This window comes from Watersipora subatra, chromosome 11 (assembly GCF_963576615.1).
Source record: "Watersipora subatra chromosome 11, tzWatSuba1.1, whole genome shotgun sequence".
Classification (NCBI taxonomy): domain Eukaryota; kingdom Metazoa; phylum Bryozoa; class Gymnolaemata; order Cheilostomatida; family Watersiporidae; genus Watersipora; species Watersipora subatra.
In genome coordinates, this window is record NC_088718.1 from 33,356,384 (window position 1) to 33,378,523 (window position 22,140).

A 22,140-nucleotide genomic window follows, 5' to 3' on the forward strand; every position below is an offset into this window, starting at 1 on the left:
TGCCGATTTCTATATTTCCATTTTCATTTGCTGACACATTTGAGTACTTTCGTATTCTAACTGATGTCCAACGCAGTGTAAGTAAATGACGATGACATTCTTTTAACGGTTCTTATGAGATTATTACAATAATTAATTATAAGTTTGGATGACTACAGAACAATGACTACGTAGTACAGATTTTCTAAAAATCTATATAAATATCACAACTTCGTGATATTGTTAGCAATGACGTTTTGAAATGTAAACAAAATTGTGCATTGGTTTTATATTATTACTATATTAATAATATTGGTTATTCTAATAATATCAGTGCATTCTACTTCTAATATTGGCCAATATTGCATTTCTCTTTTTGCAGGAGGAGAGATATAAACATATAATCTTTTCTTTTCATTATTGCTATTTGTTGTATATAATAGCACCCACACCCAGTACATTACAGCTACCATTGCAGTTATCCTATTTGATTGCTAATATTGCATTTCTCAACCATCAGTACCCTTTTTCTTTTCTAATATCACTTTGGTCGTGGGCTGTATGACAGTGGAATTTCTAGTCATATAATATATGTAATACTCAAATACTCATAATATACATGTATACTCACTTACATGTATACTGTTGACTATACGAGTAAAAACACAACACTAATCACAGATCAGAGATTTAATAAATTTAACCACAATTTTCCAGCAATAAACTTTAGATAATGTGTTACTATTACTGTTATTATTTTGCCATAACAAGTAAAGCAGTTAGTTTTTTTTTCATTCAGAAATCGCTGTCTCCAATTTTCTTAAATTTTTGGTTTTGCGGAGATGAAAGTAAAATGTAGAAGCAGTTACTTAACCGTATTTCTGAAACTAACAGTAATGGGTCTCTTCAACATTTGACATTAGATATACATGTATATGATGACAATGTTTCTACACTAGAGGACAAGGTCAGTCTTTTAGTCACATTGTGAATGTAACAGCATTTTCCTTTTGAAACCAGACTTACTGAACTAAAAACAGATATTAAACAATGACTTTTGTATTTTATATGCATTAATTTTTGAGCCGAATTTCTATTAATTTTAGATAATTTTTTATTTGAAGCTTTATGGCAAAATTTCTAGTTTTTATTGCAAAACTACTGGGTAAACATTAGGAAAAGGTCTTTAGCAAACAGTTATTCTGTAAAAAAAGAAGAAATACTCCATAGTAAAAGAATTAAAACATGGTAAAGTAGATGAGATTGCATAAATGTCCGTAATGCTGACAAGCTAAATGTGTTATTAGATATTTGCTTATAAAAGTATATAACAAAATATATTAAAATAATAAAAAATAATTAAAATATACTTGATATTCAAATACTCAAACCGTATCTCTAATCTGTCTGATTATCCATTACGTTTCTCTTTCTCCAGAAAATACAATACACCTTATACCAGACACCAAAACCTTGATAATCCAAATTATAAAATAGAGTTATGCAAAAAGCTTTTTTCTTTTAACACACATACTTTCATTTTACTATTCTTGATTTTATGGGTTTTTTCCAATGGTTTAAACTGCTTTGAAACAGATTAAAAAATGGTAATCAAGCTCATATCTGTCTATTTATAAGCTTGCACCTTCCTATATCATCATGACTAACTGATCAGTCATAATGAAAGTGGTAAAAATATGACTGAACTCTTGTTTTAATTCTAAAAAAAAGCCAATTTTTGCTGAATAACTAGAAGTCATTACTTACTGAGGAAAAGAGATGATGGAGTCGATATTCTGGTTTGACTGACTTTTTTGCTTCCTCAAGTTGTTTATCTGATACAGACTTTCCTATCTCTGTAAGCTGACTGAGAGGGTTTAGACACTTGTGCGCAGGTGCCCTGTCATTGTGGGAATTGTCATAGAATATATGTTCTATGAAGGGAAGTCTAAAAAATCATACTTAGCAGCAATTGTTGCTTAAGGTGCAATTATGTACAGTAAAATTCTGAAATACAAAGATATAATTACTTTGTATGTCTAGTTTGATATATTAAGAGATATTTAATTTGTAAGCCAAAACCATGGCACATCTTGAAAAAACACAGAAGCAAATGCGTAGGGTCAGCAGTAAGTAGAGCCAAGATAGACTTTTACTCAAACTTTAAAACTTTAGATTAACCTAATTTACTTACTTTTAATTTTTTGTTTAATTTTTAGCTTTAACCAACTTTTTCCTTTTTAACATAACATAATTATGTGTTGAAATAAACTTTTGGCCAAGGTGCGTCAAAAACCTTTTATATGAAGGAGACCATAAGTCAAGGTTAAGTTGTACTAAAAACTTAATAATTAATACAGTGCACCCTCAGGATATGATTACCCTGATATACAATTTTTTCGCCTTACGAAGTTGAACATGGGGATGGTTTCAGCTCACTATACAAATTTTATTTCACCATACAAAATCAAGAAAATTTTTGCTTGAGTTCAAATTTGGTAGTCGGTGTGCTTATTACGTGCATCAAAATAACAAAAATGTCAAAATTCCAATCGCCGAAAATATTTTCATAATATTTAGAAGAGACACAATGACCGATTTCTCTCAGGTCAGCATTCTACGTAAGATAACTTGTGAAAAGTATACAAGCTACAGCAAATATTCATTTTTAGTGTTATACTCATAATTACTATAAACACTTATTCAGCATACGTATATAACTAGAAATATCTATATTTAAGTTCATTAGCTATAGAATTGGAGACCAAACAAACGTTAGGCCTACAATACAGGAAAAAAGATTTTCAAGAAAACAAAGTTGGAGATCACAAATAAATATGAAGAAGGCGCCCGTATTGTTAATATTGCCAAAGAATATGGTCACAACCAATCAACAATTTTAAATATTATTAAAAACAAAAAAATTATCAAAGCAAGCACAGGGATGAGCTTATAACTGATGACTTGAAGGAGTTGGAGGCCATGCACAGGATCAGCATTCAAGAGGAGCAAAAATTTACTGGTGGCGAGGAAGTTGAAGGGACAGAAAATCCTACATTGACAGAAATCAAGGAAGCTATAAGTTGATATGACAACCTTACTAAGTTCATTGAAAATAAACATCCAAAAAAGCTTCTCACAGACCATGTTATAGACAATGTTAATGAACGATAGACTAGTGAAATGTGCACATTTTTTTGTGTGAAATGTGCACGACTAAATGGTTCTACTCTCTGTCGCACGGCTTTATCGGCATTTCGTTGGCCGGTCTTAATTTTGATTAAAAAAGGCTTGTCAGGTTTTAATGGCGATTTTAGGCCAAATTAATCTGTCTAGTTATGTATTACTCGATCAGATGGGTAAGTTTTGGGATATTGTCTACACTTTTCAAAAATTTGGTAACATATTTAAATAGGATTATATTTGTTTTGTATCGTTATTATATTTAAATGCTTTCAAACAAAAATGGTTAAATTTGTTGATGAAATGAAATTTCGGTACAAGGGTTTGGGTACAGCCTTAATGAATAATTTTCGTAACTTGTGTGCACCTATGCATTTATCATAAAGCTCCCAAACACTCGCTTCGCTCGTGTTTGGTCGTAGAAATATATAAATGTATATACATATATATATATATATATATATGCGTGTATGCCTGTATTGTTCCAAGGCACTGAAGTTGAAAAGAAAACACTTGACTCTAAGAGTTGAGTATATTAAATCAGAATGGTGTTTGATTTTTTAATAAAATTTGAATAATCTATATGTGGCCCACAAAAGCATCTCTTGAACTTTTTCTATAATATGCCAGAAACAAAAGTTAAAAGAAAAACCAGGAATTTGCATACAACCATAAAATTGAAGCTAATGTATCTTCTAGTGGCCACTTTCAGTGATATTTGATAGCAATTACTCAACCAATCAGAAACAAATGAATTCAATCAAACAATTTTAATGTTTGATTGAGCTTATTATTACATACATGTTTAACACATTTGTAATAACGTGAGCCTTATAACACGTGCGTTTGTTATAACGCCAGCTTACAATTGCAAGCTATAGTGCTTAAATGTTTATGAATATTTTTCGCAATGGCCTTTATTATGCATCGCCATGCATACTGGTATCTGCAATCAATGAAGCATTTGGCTCAGTTATTACAGAGCCCCATTTCCCAACCAAAACAGAAACTGCTTTAACTATACTGAATTTGGTAAAACCTGTTGGTATGTAAATCACTCAAGGCTGCTCAAAGCTGTTACACACTATAATGCAGCATGTCAGCGTTAATCTTACCATACATCTGTGATCATCGATGATGTCATTGTTCACACTATAACATTCCTATCTGTGTCTCCGTTACCTGAACAGTCCACGACATAGCATTTTTTCTATACAATGCGGTTGCTGGAACAATAAATTGCTAGTCTCGCAGAAATAATCATGAAGGAAAATATAGATCAAACAATTCCTGGCAGCCAATCACCATTGCCAAAGTCGAGCACATTGCGCAGACTGAAGTGGATGCATGGGGAAATATCGGCAAAACTTTGACCGCTGCAATATTTTCCGACATATTTGCATTGCCTCAGCAATGTCATCGATCTACGGTGCCCATAGTCAACAAATAATCTCTGAAAGGACAACACCGACATACTGCGATGCAGCAGTAAACCATAACTGTCACCTACAACTTTTATCGAAATAAAATAATAGAGATGGGTGTTTTAAAATCTATTAATATCTAAATCCAGTCTGTAAAGTAATCTCAGTCTTTAATGAAAGGTATATAAATTGTTTATAATTGCTTGTAGCTTGTTACATGATGTTTAAATAGGCTGAATGCTGAAAAAAATGAGCTAGCTCAAAATGTGTGGTTTCATCACAAGCTAGCGTTGTTATTGCACTTTTTGAGCTCATTTTAAATATGCAATGTTAAATAGCCTATCTACCTTTCAGGAAAGACTGAGATTATTTTTAAGGCTGAAATTAGATAATAATGGATTTTTAAACACCCATCTCTATTATTCTAAATCGGTCTAAACATCCCTAACTTCCATTCCTAAAAAGCCAGGTTACGTCACGCATTTATGGGCGGAGCTTGTTGTGCCGATCGATTGTGCTGTTTTTGAGACCGATATTAAAACGCTGTAAAAAAGCCTTCATTACTCTGAAAGTTAGTGGACCAATCTTTATTTTGAGTACAAAATCGTAATCAGCGTGTCTGGTTTACTTAGTAAATACAATAACAGTTGTATATGACAGTTATGATTCATTACCAGCTAGTTGCAAGGAATCGGCAAGCATACTAACTTGCAGTAATCTCTGAATGTCATGACGCAACGTGATAGCCACTACCCTTGTATGTAATTAGCTAATCTGCTATGGCATCAGCCAGTACTGTATACCAGTGGCTCCTAATTTAAATAGTCAAACTACTGCAGATGGATGGGAGCAATATTTCAGTGCTCTTACATATTGAGCTAACGATATATAAAATAACTATCATGCGAACTCACCTGTCAGACTTCGGATAGGTGCTGGTTTCCTCGAACAACTCTAAGAAGCTAGTACAGAAGGTACCAGCAGCTCCTTCTCCCACCAATACTGCTCTTGGTGTCATGTTTGGTAGAATGCTTGTTATTGATATGTCCATAGGTGTATAAATGTATGGGTGCTGAAACAACATTCCATATTGGTCACAAATTAATACTATGACATACTGAAAAATTCACAGTCTGGGACATAGGCAGACTGGTATCCTGACATATTCCCACGACCACACGAGCGGAGCGGAAATGTGGGAGTTTTTATGATAAATGCATGTGCACACAACTTACGAAAATTATTCATCAACAATGAGACGAACCCTTGGCTAGAAATTTCATCAACAAATTTAAGCATCGGAATGTAAAGTCGTTAAAGTATAATAACGATACAAAACACATTTAAACCTATTTAAATATGCTACCAAGTCTTTGTAAACCGTCGGTATTATCTTTAAACTCACCCATCTGATCGGATTATACACATATAGACAGATTAATTTGAACGAAAAATGCTACAAAACGCTTGAAAAGCTTGGTTTAATAAAAGTTAAGACCAAAAATTGAAACGCCAATAAAGCCGTGCGACAGATAGTAGAACTATTTAGCAGTGCGCATTTCATGAGAAAACCGCGCTCATTTCATCAGTTTATGGCATTTTTACTTGTAATCGAATTTATTCAAAGGTTTCTGTAATAAACGTAGACCGTTTGAGGCGTAGACCGATTTACAGGTACGAAATTGTGGTACACAGTTTATCAGCATGTGTTTTTTGTCCAATCACCAAAGGTTTCATTATTTGAAACGTTAGCCAAAATTCTTTACAACTTATGTACAAGCTAGGGCCGAACTACAACACCCCTTCATGACGAGAACATTTTTTATTTTGCTACAGTTTTATACGCGTGAATGCTACTACTCGCTTTCTGTTAAAGATCGCTTATCAAAACCATTCTACATTCAACACAACCAACTTTCAAACTGTGTATAGTACACAGTAGCTCGCCATTTTACTTCTAATTTTGCATTTCAGAGTTATAATAAACATATTTCTTTATTGTTGTTGAATTACATACATTACAGTAAATTAGGCCTACAGCTTTATAACACTTTTATAACAGCTTTTATTTTGCTGCAGTTTGCAGAAATCTTTGAGACGCGTGAACGCTCATAGGTTTTCTATTATTGCTGTATTACTATATTAACAATATTGTGTTATTTTAATAATATCAGTGCATTTTACTTATAATATTGGCCAACATTGCATTTCTCCTATTGCAAGGGAGAGATATAAACGTGTAATATTTTCCTTTCATTGTTGTTGTTTGTCATGACCAAACACTTTTTAAATAAGTTTTCTAAAAACATATATAAATACCACAACTTCTCGATATTGCTACCTATGACGTTTTGAAATGTAAACAAAATTGTGTATTGGTTTTCTATTATTACTATATTAATAAAATTGATTATTCTAAGAATATCAGTGCATTTTACTTCTAATATTGGCCAATATTGCATTTCTCTTATTGCAGGGGGAAAATATAAACATCTTTGCCATTCATTATTGCTGTTTGTTGTATATAATAACACCCACACCCAGTACATTACAGCTACCATTGCAGTTATCCTATTGCACTGCAGAGCCATTTGATTGCTAATATTGCATTTCTCAACCATCAGTACCCTTTATTTTTTTGCCAATATCTCTGGCCATTTCTTTGGTCGTGGGCTGTATGATAGTGGAATTTCTGGTGTAATAATTACAGAGATACATGTACATTGAGACGTTATTGCATTAAACACTGACACATTTACTTATTGATATATTAATGTATTGATGAATTGTTACATTAATGCATTTTTGCATTGACAAATCGATGCATTGAACATAATGTTTTGATGCATTGATGAACTGATGCATTGGTGCATCGAGCATTGAGAAGTTATTGCAATGGCACATCGATGCATTGACTCATTGATGCATTGACATATTGATCAGTATATGCATGATGATGCATTAAAACAGTTTACCACTTCTAAATGTAGTACTCTAGAAACATTATGACAACTGAAATAAAAGTTTCCCAATAACTTCTTGTCAGTTTGGTGTAATGAAATTTGTGGCAGAAAGGCTTTGACAGGCTGACATGTCAAATCAAGTTGTTACAGAAACGTGGTTGTTTATTGACACTATAAGATGCTGACATACAACAATACTGACAGGCTTGAACAATGTTAATAGCACAAATTTTATCGTTACATCAGAATTAAGCCCGAGTCTGATATGACACAAGGAAATTTAGCACTAATTGAATTGGCACAAATGTTCAGACAGCGGTTAATATATATTCTATTATAAACATATTGTTTACAAAACAAAAACAGCCCCTAAAAATTAATCAAAAAGTTTCAAAAAGTTTTAGGTAATGCAACAGTTTGATAAATAAAACAAATTAAAAAAAGGGTAAAATACAAACACAAAGCTTCAGAATTTGACCATCTTTCTATTGGCCACAACACCTATTGGCCGCAACACCTATTTAGCCACAACACATATTGGCCACAACACCTATTGGCCATAACACCTATTGGCCGCAACACCTATTTGGCCACAACACATTTTGGCCACAACACCTACTGGCCACAACACTTATTGGCCACAACACATATTGGCCACAACACCTATTGGCCACAACACCTATTGGCTGCAACACTTGTTTGGCCACAACACATATTGGCCACAACACCTATTGGCCGCAACACCTATTTGGCCACAACACCTATTGGCCACAACACCTATTGGCCACAACACCTATTGGCCACGACACCTATTGGCCACAACACATATTGGCCACAACACCTATTGGCCACAACACCTATTGGCCACGACACCTATTGGCCGCAACACCTATTGGCCACAACACCTATTGGCCACGACACCTATTGGCCGCAACACCTATTGGCCACAACACCTATTGGCCACAACACCTATTTGGCCACAACACCTATTGACCACAAAACCTTTTTGGAATGACTGCTACTGTGGCCTTCATCAATACTTAAGGTAAAATGTCACAAACTAACTAAAAAACTGATCTACTCAAATAATTACAATAATATTAATAATGTACCAAATGATGAACCTCGATGTTTTATATTTTAGCTAACCTAATCTTACAACAGGTCAGCCTGATTCTCGTCACCGACAGACATCATGTTGATGTAACTGAATATTGAACCAGTAGGATTTTGGCAGAGTAAAGTGCCTAACCAAAATTTTAACAGATAAAAACATTGAAAACTAGTTTGACACACTGGCCTTTAAGAGAATTTTAATAACTGAAAACTAATTTTAGTAGACTGAAAATTACTGATATATATTGTGGTATGAAACATTGTTGAGCAGCAAGTTTCCCAAAAGCATGGAGTCAATTTTAATGGCTTTAGTTTTTGACCAACATGCAAACCATGAAGCCACATGCATAACATGCATTTTCAAAACTGTTAAATATAAGTTGAATATTAAATTTATTTTACAAAAATAAATTTAAGATTCAACCATATAAATCAGGTCTGCTTTTTTAGATGCCTCACTAACAGCGAACATCATAATTTTATGGTATACTCTCTTTTCATCATTTTGTTTTCTACAGAGAGTTATCTTCTCTCACAAACCCAGTTAGTAATTAGCATATAGTTGAAGTTGACCACGCACTTATACCATGAAGCGGTAGAACAAATGTGAGTAGATAACTCTTCATTTGCTCTGAATGTTTGCACAGTTAATAGGTCTATGTAGATTTTTCTAGAATAAACTGCTTTGTTATGCTATGAATAAATTACTGGTTTAAACTTCATTCAACAAGATTTTTCTTCTCTTGCAAAGAATTGTCCTCAAAACCATTCATTTACTTTTGTATGCATGCCCATGAGGTTTGAAAATTTTCAACTTTTTTAAAATTGATGAAAAACAGATATCAGCCACTGTAAGTCATTCAATAGGTTATTGAAAGCACAGGTTTACTCCCAGGATAGTAACAGCGATTTTGTGAAAGTGTTGGATCTTTCCTGTACTCCTACTTGGTTTCAGACAAGAACTACAGTATTTTGTGGTGGCAGACAGAAAAATGCCTAAAAATGACATGAAATTCAGGAAATGGTATATACTGACCGCATAAGCCACACCAATAGCACTGCAGGCTGTAAACAAGTTAATTGCTTCCATCGTAGAACATCCAATTACAGTAAACGTATCTTCACCTGGGATAAGACCCAGGGCCAACATTCCCTTAGCATAGTCATCTGCCTGCAGGTAAATGATAAATTTAGAAATAGTAAGCAAAAGTAATATTGCTCCAAGTCAATATAGTTTTGTTCCGTTGCAAAGTTTTTGATAGACTGAACTGCGCTGAAAAACGCTTCAGGCGATTCTGACCTTCAAAGCAATTAATCATAAACACTTGGTATTATCAAGATGAAGTGAGACCGCAGAAGTTATTAATCATTTATGTGACTGTGGAATGTCAAGTAAGGGAATTCCATGAAATCCATTCACCACAAAGCTGTGTTTAGATAACCGCAATGATGCTATCAAATAATATGCTAAAAACCTACAAATTTATAAGTTATATAATAATAAGCTATCCAATATTTTAAATATATATTTAAAAATAAGTGACAAAACAAGCCATAATTATAATACGCACAAAAACAAAAATCAACATTGTTGAAACAAAAATGCTTACATAGTTTGCTCAGCAGGTTGCGTTCTGATTGTTGCTTTCAATTGGAATTGAAAGCTCTGCACGAACCCATAATAGAAAGTGATCAGTAGAAAAGTGTTCACAAAATGGTGCTAATAATGACTTGATTACATCATTAACAATTAATTCTTACGTGGTTGCTGTTTGTATCGAAGTCCGTTTGATAACTCCAAAATTTACAGTATTTTCTTTAAAACTTTGAAAGCAATGCAATGGAAAGAATTAATAACTGTATCAGGCTATTGGTAGTTTCTTGTTTAATGTGCTCGTGATATTTCGGCGTATACGATAACCGGTTTATAAGTACGATGGAATCTGTACCACTATTTCCAAACTCACTTGTGCGTAGTGCACACGCGGCTAGAAGTTTATCATTATTTTCGCGAAAAAGTTTTTTTTATATAGCAACGCGTAAAAGTTTTGCTCGGCTAAAAATTGTTTAACGCTAATATCAACTAGTTCAGCATTGCAGAAGACCAGTTGAGTTCAGCAGACGAGAAGGTGTTGAACAAGGAGAAGATGAAATGATCCTATACAAAAGCAACAATCAGAATCCAATCTTCCGCATGTATTATAATTATGGCTTGTTTTTGTCACTTATTCTTGAATAGATATTTGAAACACTTGATAGATTATTACTATTATATAACATATAAATTTGCCAGTTTATATCATATCATCTGATAGCATAATTGCTTTAGCCTAAAACTGGATTTGCGGTGAATGAATTTCATGGAATTACTTGACATTTCACAGCCACATAAATGATTAATAACTCCTGTGGTCTCATTTTATCCTGATAATACCAAGTGTTTATGATTAATTGCTGAAGGTTAGTGACCTTTTTATGACTTCTATGAACTGACAATTTGATTAGTAGATCTTGACCTAGTTTTTTTAGTATAACAATAGAACTATTCTTTATTCTCATAAACCAGCACCTAACACATAAATAGCAGAGTTTTAAAAGGATGGATCTACACACAAAATTCTTTTTTATATAGCATAAAAATTCAGTTTTGGCCGCAGGCTGTAACAAACATATCGATGAGTGCAATGAGCCTTAATGCAACATTGTTAAGTTTAGTTATAAAATAAAAAGGACGTTTTCAAATTGAAAGCTTCAACAAATTGCAACAGAGGCTATAAGATCATTGTAGGCTAACTGCAAGCAATAAATATCAACTGATAGAGATATTTCTCAGCTTCCCAATGCATATTTACTTGGAGATCTATAACAAGTTGGAGGTAAGTTATAGCAAATTTATTGCATCCAAAAGGTTACTGTCACTCCGTTCAAAGGAGAGTGCAGACTATTATAGCTGACATTCAATTCGCCCATAAAAGGGTTAAATTTAGCTTCCCAAACTTCTGATGAGCTATTTTAAAAATACAGCGCCTGCCTCAGTTTTAATGTTGCCTCTAATAAACTGTTAGTACAGAGGCAGGGTTGAAAGATAGAGCGGCATATGGCGTTCAAATAGAGGTTTTACAGTATGTCTACATGTGTAGTTACATGATCAAATGTTTTTCTGATTTTGAGTGAAATTGGATTGAGTTTTATAACCAATACAGATTGATGCATAGGCCTATGACTTGCTATATATTTATATAGATAGATGTCTTGCTATATAGCCTATAAATTGTTTCCTCCAAAGTTTGCTAACCATTTGTGTGACGTTTTTAGCAAAAAAGTGAGCAGTGTGTGTAGTATTTTAGTAAACATGAGAATCATCAAGAATTTCAAAACTCGGTTTGAATGCCTTATTACCCTAAATAAGTTAAGACTTACAATTCATGTTAGTTCAACACTCGCTTGAGGTCAGTAAGAATGTAAACTAGGTGTGTGATATTTTTAACTAAACACTAGTGTAAAGTGAGCAAGTGCATTCCTCTTCCCAACTAGACATAGAGAAACAGTTCAGCAGTTTCAAGTACAACATCTGTTTTCATATTATTAAACTATAGCATCCCTTGAAGTTGGTACCAAGTTTGCTTTCTTTAAAAACAACAAGCGCTCTACGCTTCTTACCTTCTCTAGTATCTCTGTAGTGATGAATCTTCTATTTGTCTCCAAGTTGACCACCTCACCGACTACTCCCCTTTCTCTAGCTCTCTCAAACAGCTCATACAAGACCAGGTCTTCTTGGATTGGATGGCTAGGATCAGTGGCATCCACATAGCTCTTGGTTAGAGGTTCTGACATCTGCATAAAGAGAGATAAGTATCGTAATAGTATATCAAATATACTTAGGTGTATGAAAGTTAATAATCTTTGTTGGTCTTTACAGTTATGCTGTTGGTATGTGTTCTAAGCTTTGCTTTAAGTTGCACAAATTTGAGTGACTACAAAAACACTGCTCTCAATTTTTGATGGCTATTTTTACTGTTTAAGAGATCAAACTAAGTTAATAACTACAAAAACCTTCGCAGGTTCATTTGCAACCAGCACCTATTTTTGCCGCAACCATTTTTCAAGCTTTCATCTCACTTGTGTAGGTCAACACAGAGGTAGTAAAGAACACCATAAATCATTTGTTAGATGTTTCTTCTTAGAAAGAAGGTATTTTATCATAGATCTATTGGGTAGTGTAAGTGCTATCTACAATCTGTCCGTCATTGCTTTACCATATTCTGTCTCCTTCATACCAAAAATTTCCAAAGCTAGCTTTTTATGTCATATTATAAGAAATATGGTTTTACCATAGTTAACTTGTTAATAAAGTATAAACAAAATAGCACTAGCTACCTTTGTTAAACAACTTTCAATTTTGAACTGATTGCTATGATCAACAGATTAAAATTCAAACAAGAATGTCACAAAGTGTCAAGTAACTCATAAATACAAAAAAAGAGAGGTAAGTTTACAAATACTTCCCGCACCGCTTCCTGGCCCCACGACATGGCTGTAAAACCCTTAGTATAAACAAAAGTTGTGATCAACTTGTACAAACTTTCCTAGCAATTAGTACACTCACTTTTTGTACTCTCATATGTTGCTGCTAGAAGGCTGAATTAGAAGCTTCCAGAATCAACTAGCAATTGCAGATTAAATTGAGCAGCGTGTTTGCACATCAGTTTTAAACCCATACATAAGCTATTAATAGTACCCAGGCATTTTAGTGGCATGCCATGAGAGATCACCAGGAAAAATAGCTACTTGAATAGTTTTAACACTGCCTATTCGCTTGGATAATTTTCAGTTTTTGCACATTCTTCTTTCAGTGTGATGATTTGCTCGCACAAGACTGCCTTATTTGTGCATCGTTGATAGACCATTCCTCTTCTACACTTGATTAGTGTTTAAATTTTGCACACTTTTCTTTCAGTGTGTAGTTTTGATCGCGCAGACCTGTGTACGCTATATTTGTACAGCTATTGATGGATCGACTAATGCTCCTGTATGCTTAAGAAGTGTTCTTTTTAGTTCTCCTAATAAGCAGTGGTTAATTCTATAAATAAGACTGTTTTTTTTAATTAGTGTGGTCCCGCAGAAAAAATTTAATTTAGAAATTACAACTATAGCATAACGGCAAGTGCAAGCAAATGGTATAGTAAATTGGCAAGACATTTAGCACTCATAAACTGATTCACATACAATAGTACCTAATGAAATACATAGTGTCATGATCTTTTGAATAGCTTGGAGACCGTGTTCTTGAGAGCTTGCAACATTTATTTTGATACGCATATCATTTCCTAGCTATTTGAATAATACTGAGACATCACACTGAAAACTTTGTAGCAATAACACTGCTGTGTTAGTACTATAAATTATAGATACAGTTCATGTATCTGTCATTTGAACACCTGCACAGGTGGCACAACTATTCCATCGTAATTGGTATGATGAAATGCTATCTATTTCTCTTACATCTGATTATGGCACTGCAGAGTTAGGGAGAGAGTAGAGTTTTGCATGAACTAATTTCAACCTGCAGATGCTCCGTTGTCAGCAAATGAACCAACTTATGCAGTTTCAGTTGGAGGCAAGTCTGAGCTTAAAGTTTTGGATTGAGCCAAGTAGTTTTATGCTAACATACACAAAATGAGTCTGTTTTTTTCTGGGTTTTTCTCCTGCTGTTAGCTTTGGAGTTTGTTAACGTGTTTACCATAGAACTAAATTGCGTACAAGTGGTACAGATAATAATCACACGCTATGCAATGAAGAAAGCTGGACAACCAAAGATTTATGAGATAACCATTCACATAGTAATTGGGTCGCATGATATGGTCTTGGTGACAATGTAAAAATATATTGTTTGTAATAGTGAAAGAAGGAAACTGATTTTAGATGTAAAATATTTTAAGTAAATCAAGCTTCTATTAGGGCACGGCAATTACACTGTATTATTTAGCAGTTAGATTGTCAACAGTTGTCACAATAGTAATGAAAGTAATGAAGTTGTATCCAATCCTAAGCTAGATTGTGTCAATTTGTATATATAGATATGAAAGTATGTGAGTCCCTCCAGCTATGGCTATTATTACAATAGCGTAGCTGGACGTCATGATGTACTGTCATTAGAATCCCAGCGCTTATTAACTAGCTTACTGGAATTTTCCATTGGCACTTTGGTAGGCTAATAGTTGTAGGTGAGCAAGTGAGCAAGTGGTAGGCAACTCTCATCTTTTCTCATTGTTTATAGGTTAATTTTTAATACCATTTTCCAATGGCAATGTCTCAGGCTAATAAAAAGTGGTAGGCAACTCTCATCACTTCTCATTGTTTATAAGTTGATTTGTAATACCCAACCACGCCGGGAGGCACAGCTATTATACTATATTTTTACTTGATAGAACGCAATAAAATTGAATACAAAGTATGCATGCTGTAGTGTACGCGGATTTTGTCCACGGGTTGTTTAAGAAACAAGCAATGCACTTTGGCTTGGCCCAGGAGTCATTTATAGAACAATTAAATTTAGCATAGCTCAGTATACCAAAGGGAACAGATGCTCCTATGATATAAATACAGGCATAAAACATGCATTAATAAATTATTAGCAAATAGTATTTAAAAATGAATAAGTTGACCGAGATAAGTCTTAAGAGAAAATGTAGCATTTATGTCCCCAATCTCACAAACAATATCTGACAAGATCTATCTAGTGCACAGCTGGGCTTAATTTTAAAATTAAGCCTTTGATCCAATGATATAATGCATGCGGTATCTGCATATCTTGTAAACAGAGTCATCCTCTGCACATGAACAAAGCCAAATTTTAAAAATTGAGTTTATGTTTAAAGTCCGATAAGGATTTTAATGTCCCAGCACACCGACTGCACACCAACTTTGGCAGAGGCTGTGCTTATTACATACCTTAAAACAACAAAAACATCAAAATTCTGTTTGCTGAAAACATTTTCACCAAGCCGGAAAAAGACACGATGATCAATTTCTTGCAGCTCAGCATTTCTCATGTAAAAAATTATAATATTTTCCTTTTAAAACCAGTAGCAAAGTTTTAGTTGCGATCCCTTCAAACAGAAGGTGTGGTCAGTCAACTTCTTTTGACCTGCTAATTAAAATCTACTTCATTACGTATTAAACGGAACATTTTTGAGAACAGCATTGCTTGGGATTTTTTGGCGAAATAGGTTGAAAAAGGTTTTAATGAAGAAGGCTAAAGGTTATATAGGATAAACAAAGCCGGAAGTAGATAAGTGAAAAAACTTTAGTGATAAAAAGTTGAAGTTGAGCAAAATAATAAAAATACATATTAAAACGCAGCTTCAAGCGTGTGTTTAGCAAGATAAATTCATTTAAGTTAAATTCAAATTTATATTATATGTGCGTCTTTCTTGAAGGTAAGAACTTTTGTTGTATGCACTGCACATAGCACATTGTAATTTTAAATTTTAATGCAGATCATACCAATAAATACTCTAAATACATTAAAGTTGCTGTAGGTAACTATAGTTACTAAGGTTAACATACTATTTTGTTACTAATTTTTATAGGTGAGGTACTTACATAAACTTTTGATGATTTTTGCCAGATGTTTGCGTTAAATAATTGCTATGGTTGCTATACCTCTCCATACAATTTTTTCGCCATACGATGCAAACCTAGGAATGGATTAAAATCATATTCCGAGGTTGCACTGTACTTTTTTGAAAGTTCTACATTTGAAACTTCATATTAATGCAACGTATTTAGTTTTTTTATACACAAATGGTAAACTAATGAATATACAATTTAAATTCACGATGTTACATAAATAAAGGATATGTTCGAAGGGAAGAGCAAAGCCATCCAAAAGGTGTTGCTAAAGCCCATCAAACGAGTGCACTTGTTCATATTGAAAGCCTCACAAGCAGTGAAATTGAGTAAGTAGAATATGTTTATGTTATTGGGATGTGCAGCTGTCCAATTTTGATGATGTGTATAATAACTAATGTATTTTACAATCACTCTATTGGTTGAAGCTGAATAATCTGACAATTTAACTCAGGGGGTAGAAGCCTTTTGACCCAGAGAACCAAAAAACTCATGTTTCAAATTTTAATTTTAGAAAAGCCATCTTTATATTTTAGATCTTGAAAATATTAAATGGAAAAGGAAAACCAACACATGTAGTATGTTTGTATTTATTTTCAACAACCATGTTATAACAAAGATAAGGCATTTACGCTTCCATCTGTTACCTTTGACCGCAGGTTTATCTTAATGTTCTTCATGTGTGAGAATGTTTGCTCGTATGCATATGTAGAGATAAACATGGTCAAGATGGCAAGACTCACATGCTGTCAGTGCTTTGTATGTGACAGATTGCGCCTTCCAGGTTTTGACAATCAGCTGGTCTGAGCATGAGAGTTTCGTCATGTCTGTCCATTTGTGTTTAATTGCCAGTTCTGCTTGCTCTAGTGCAAGTTTTTCCAAATATTCATTCAGTGACTTGAGCTTATTCATCCACATGTCTGAGGCCTTGAGGTCTGCTACTTTTGTTTCAAAATCTCTGACAGCTGGTATAAGACTCAGATTTACTTTTTTCACTGCACACTCCTGAGGATGAGTAATAAACTTAAAAAAGATTAGTTTGCTTCCGAAAGATCCCAAAGCGCTCTTTGAATGGCTGCAGGTTAGATATGAAGGTAGCGAGCCGCTAGAGGTCAATATGTGGAGTGGAGGCTTTGGGGTGTATGCTTCTTTAAATTCTTTTAGTTTGTCAAAGGACAGTGAACGGTCAGCCTCAATATTCGCAATGAACATTTCCTTCTTATTTTCAAATGAAAAATGGCTTGATGAAAATATATGCCTGTTTTTGTAATGCCTTGCATTTTCCCATTGAGTTAGTTCAGGTGTTCCGTTCTGCCTGTGAGATAATAAAACTTACGAGGCATTCAGGGTCCGTTAGCTCAGGATGCTCGCGTCTTTCATTTTGAGAAATGTCCAGATTTCACATAGGCAACACGCAAAACGGTTAACTATTTTCCCTCTTTACAGCCAACACACATTACTGTGCATATAACCAGACCTGGATAATTAACCTTGCTTTAAAAAAATGCTAACAATGCTTTAAAATAGGGATCATTTAAAACTCAAGCAACAATAAAGTTGACTATCCGAATGACAACTAACATTACCTTGTGAAGCTGATTGTCATGCATCTGTGCACAAAATGCCTCTTGGTGCAGATTGCAGTGGAAGCTGAGAATTCGTCTATTCTCTTGCTCACAAAAAAGCGCCATTAATCTTCTGTTTTGCCCAACCATGCAAGGAGCATCATCGGTACATGCAGCAACAAGTTTTTCCATTAGTAGGTTTTTCTCTTTTGCAAACTTTATGAATGACTTATATAAATCTTTTCCTCTCATTGTTCCTTTTAGAGGCAAGACAGCGAGACTTTTCTCGCGCGGTGTTTCACCTGCAACGTACCGAGTGCTAATGCTGAAATGAGACAAATGACTGGCATCTTTTGATTCGTGGAATACGAGGGAAAAGTATTTTACTGCATTTATATCATTCATTTTTTGTTTCTCAATCTGATTTCCTATCATAAAGGCATGGTCATGTACAGTTCTTGCTGACACAGGCGTGTCTGTAATCCACTTTATTATCATTAACTTATCTTTAAAGTCGGTCAAAAAGTTCATTAGCCACATCTAGCATGACTGATTAGACATATTCGCCGTGTATATGGCTTCCCACTCTTCACAATTGCTAAATAATCAGCAAAGCTAGCGGACTTCAAGTCACTTTGTCGGGTCCATACACGGAGCTGCTGCTGGTTAGCTGGTAATTTTGAAAGAAGTACTTGGCAGGCCTTTTTTCTACTGTCTCCAATTGTCTCCAAAGTGTCGCTTTATATTTGACTAACTCATCGACACAATTTAATCATTGTATATTAGACACACTGCAGAACCCTCTCTCTCCATAAAGGCAAATTCTTCTGTCTATTATTGCTGAAATTTCCGATACTCCTCGATTTTTTTTCAGCTACTTTTTTGTTTGAAAGATTTAGCTTTTGATCTAAAAATGATTCTAAAATTGAAGTGGTTTCTGTGCGGTAGTGCAGAGAGGAGTACTGAAAGCACTTGAAACTCTTTGCTGTGCGCCACATCCAAAAGCTGCAAATGAAAAGGTATTTTCATTAAATGAACATTAACTTATATTCGGTTTATTTTTGCTGTAATTTCAGCACTAATTGTATGAGTATGTTGATTAACTTAACAGCAAAATTATAGATGTTTTATCAATGAATCATTAAAAATGCCATATGCAATCCTCAGAAGAGCCACATACGGCTCGAGAGCCATAGGTTCCCGACCCCTGATTTAACTAATGACATGTATTATATTTTTGGGGCTCAGTGTCAAGTTTTTATGCACTGCTGACTGCACAATGTTACTTACAGCACCATGCCATATGCACAAAGTTGTACACCATACCATGTGCGCAAAATTGTATGCCGAACCATAAGCACAAGGTTGCACACAATGCCATCTGCACAAGTTGTACACCATGCCCATGTGAACAAAATTATGCAACTTGCCATCTTTACAAGATTGTATAATCTGGTAAATACAAAAAGTTCACATGATGAAATATCTGAATGCAGAAAATTGCATACAGGATTGTTGCTAGTGAAAAAATTGTACATGATATTGATTGTAAGTAAATAGAGCTGTACATAATTTCGATTAAATATAACAAAAAACTTCAGGCATTTTTAAAAATCTCAATAGATTACAGTCATATTTGTGCTACTCAAAAAATAGCAGATAGACTGCTTATATTGTAGAATCATTGATGAAAATGCCAAGCTGGAATCAAATTAACCCTCGGATGAAAACTCGTATGACGGAGGCGAGGAATTAGCGAAAGGTTGAAAATAAGTTAAAGTTAAAAATAAGTTAAATTTATGGCGAGCGATTTGACTACCGGTCAAGTTGATGCATACAACTTTACACTTCTTTATAAGAATGATACCTGAGTATTTATAGTCTGGAGAATACCTGGGAGGGTTACAAACCTTCCCATTGATGTATTCTTACTCGATTTTAATCAAAAAGGCAATGTTCTAGTGCATATTACAAATTGTGCTGAAAAATTCTAAAGAAAAGGAAAAATCTTAGAATTTTTGGAAAAACAAAATCTGCTAGCATAAGTGTGTTTCTGATTACAGTTGACAATAGTGATAAAACAAAATCCTCAAACACCTCCGATAGTAGAATACCAAAATTCATACCATTAGCTGACCTTGATCAGAAGACTGGCATCTTTAAGGTTGTAATACAACCTGGTAAAATTGATGCAAAATCAAAGCATGAGTATGGATGGAGGGTGCAAATTGTTGAGGCACAACTAAAAGATTTGCCCCCCCCTCTGATCCGAAGGATATTTTTGAGTGTGCAGTATACAAGAAAACCATATTTTTCTGAATGGAAAATCATAACCTTGATTTGAGTTTGTGCTTTAGATAAGTGGTTCCTAAACCGAGCTTGTGCTTTAGATAAGTGGTCCCTAACCTTTTTCAGACTGTGGACCATCAATGCTTGACTATTTTTATACAGCCTGAGGTGGTTGACATAATAATAATAAATGTGAATCCTTTGTGTATTCATATATAACTTTATTACCACACTGCTCCAACAATAAAACATAAAGTTTACAAGTTTACAGGTTTATAATTATATCTAGGTTCACGTTATAGGGGTTTTACCTTATACGAACAGTAAAATACATATCAATCGTCTAACACATTCTAAAATCTTTCAAAACTCACGCTTTTGGCCTTTCCGAAAAGGGAAAAACTAGACTGAACATTTTTAATTTAAAGACTGAACAGTAACTGTGGTATTAATACATGTACAGTGCACCCTCAGGATACGATTACCGCGATATACGATTTTTTCATCTTACAAAATGGAACATGATGATTTTTTACCTCAACATATGAATCTTTTTTCACCATACGAATTCAACAAAATTTTTGCCAGAGTTCAGATTTGGCAGTTGGTTTGCTTATTACGTAATTGTGCAACATTTTAGTTATGTCCATTTTGAGCCAAAATAGGTTTTAAACTAGAGGATGTTCAAAACAAAGAGCAAAGTTGGAGTTGCTATCCCTTCATACAAAAAAATCTAATGGTCAGCCAATTTCCCTGAACCTGCTAACAAAAATTCACTTCATTACGAAAACAGAATCGTTTGGTTCTTTTGTCAAAATAGGTTGAAAAATGTTTTAAACAGGTCTGCTAAAAGTTATCGCGAAAGCGATGATACAGTAGAAACTGGCTGGTAATAAAAAATTAGTAAAAAAAGTCGAAATTCAGTAAAATAGTTAAAAATACATACTAAAACTTAACTTTAAGCGAGTGCGTTTAGCAAGCCAAACTTATTTGAAGTGAATTTAAAGTTTTTGTCATATGTATGTCTGTCGTGAAGGTAAGAACTTTGTACAGTATGCAGCACTCCTCATAGCACATGATAACGTTACATTTTAATAAAGAACTTAACCAATAAATTCACTAATATAATAAAGTTACTGTAAGTAACTATAGTTGCTAAGGTTAACATACTATTTTGTTACTAATCGTTAATATGTACAGCACTTATATAAAACGTTGACGATTTTTACCAGGGGATGTTTGCATTATATAATTACTATGGTTTCTATACCCCTATTTTTTCACCATATGATGCCAACGCTGGTTCGGATCAAAATCGTATCCTGAGAGTGTGCTGTAGTTCGTTTCTACAAGTTTTTTACTTTTTATTATCAATTTCACTCTTTTTATGGTTCATGATAGCAATTATTTTTTAGCAAGTTAAAAGGAGATCTTACCTTCAATTACATGGTTTTTTCCGATTTTTACACAGCATTGTCTACTCTGTCAAATTAAAATATAGCAAAATATTTTATGTACCAAATATTGAAACAAAGGAAATAATAGTTTTACTATTTGTATTCGAAGCGGGTGTCTGTCTGACCACCCGCTGCTTGGGTACGAGATTAGGATAAAAGATAGCTTTTGACAAAACTAAAACTCATGACATCAAGCTTGGTATATCGACACTCGGACGCCTACATCAATAGATCGCCTATGAGTATTTATAAGCAATTGCGCGACTGCTTATTTGCGCTGCTTCGTCGACACACTTGATGATCTCTAGTGATGAACTAGAGTGCTTAAGTATAAGAACATATAGAGAAAGCCCTATACGTGTTCATATACCTCAGTGTCGCTCTAGGCTTAAATAATAAATAAAACAAATGACTAATTAATTAATTCTTGTGTAGCCCCGTACAGATTGATCCACGGACCAGTACCGGTACACGGCACACGCACACTTTACATTATTGCAGTGATGCTGTAAGGGTGTTGCGGTATTGATGT

The 22,140-nt window shown here is 34.2% G+C and overlaps 1 protein-coding gene across 1 annotated transcript in view; it reads right to left on the reverse strand.

Annotated features, from left to right (window-relative positions):
• LOC137408752 (putative acyl-CoA synthetase YngI) overlaps window positions 1–12,499 on the reverse strand; it is a 62,609-nt gene extending 50,110 nt beyond the window's left edge. The window contains exons 1-4 of the mRNA XM_068095337.1: window positions 12,326–12,499; window positions 9,702–9,836; window positions 5,501–5,658; window positions 1,747–1,927 (exon numbers count right to left, since the gene is read on the reverse strand). Of these exons, the coding sequence (XP_067951438.1) occupies window positions 1,747–1,927; window positions 5,501–5,658; window positions 9,702–9,836; window positions 12,326–12,499 (648 nt within the window). The remainder of the gene's footprint in view (window positions 1–1,746; window positions 1,928–5,500; window positions 5,659–9,701; window positions 9,837–12,325) is intronic.
• Window positions 12,500–22,140: the final 9,641 nt, after the last annotated feature.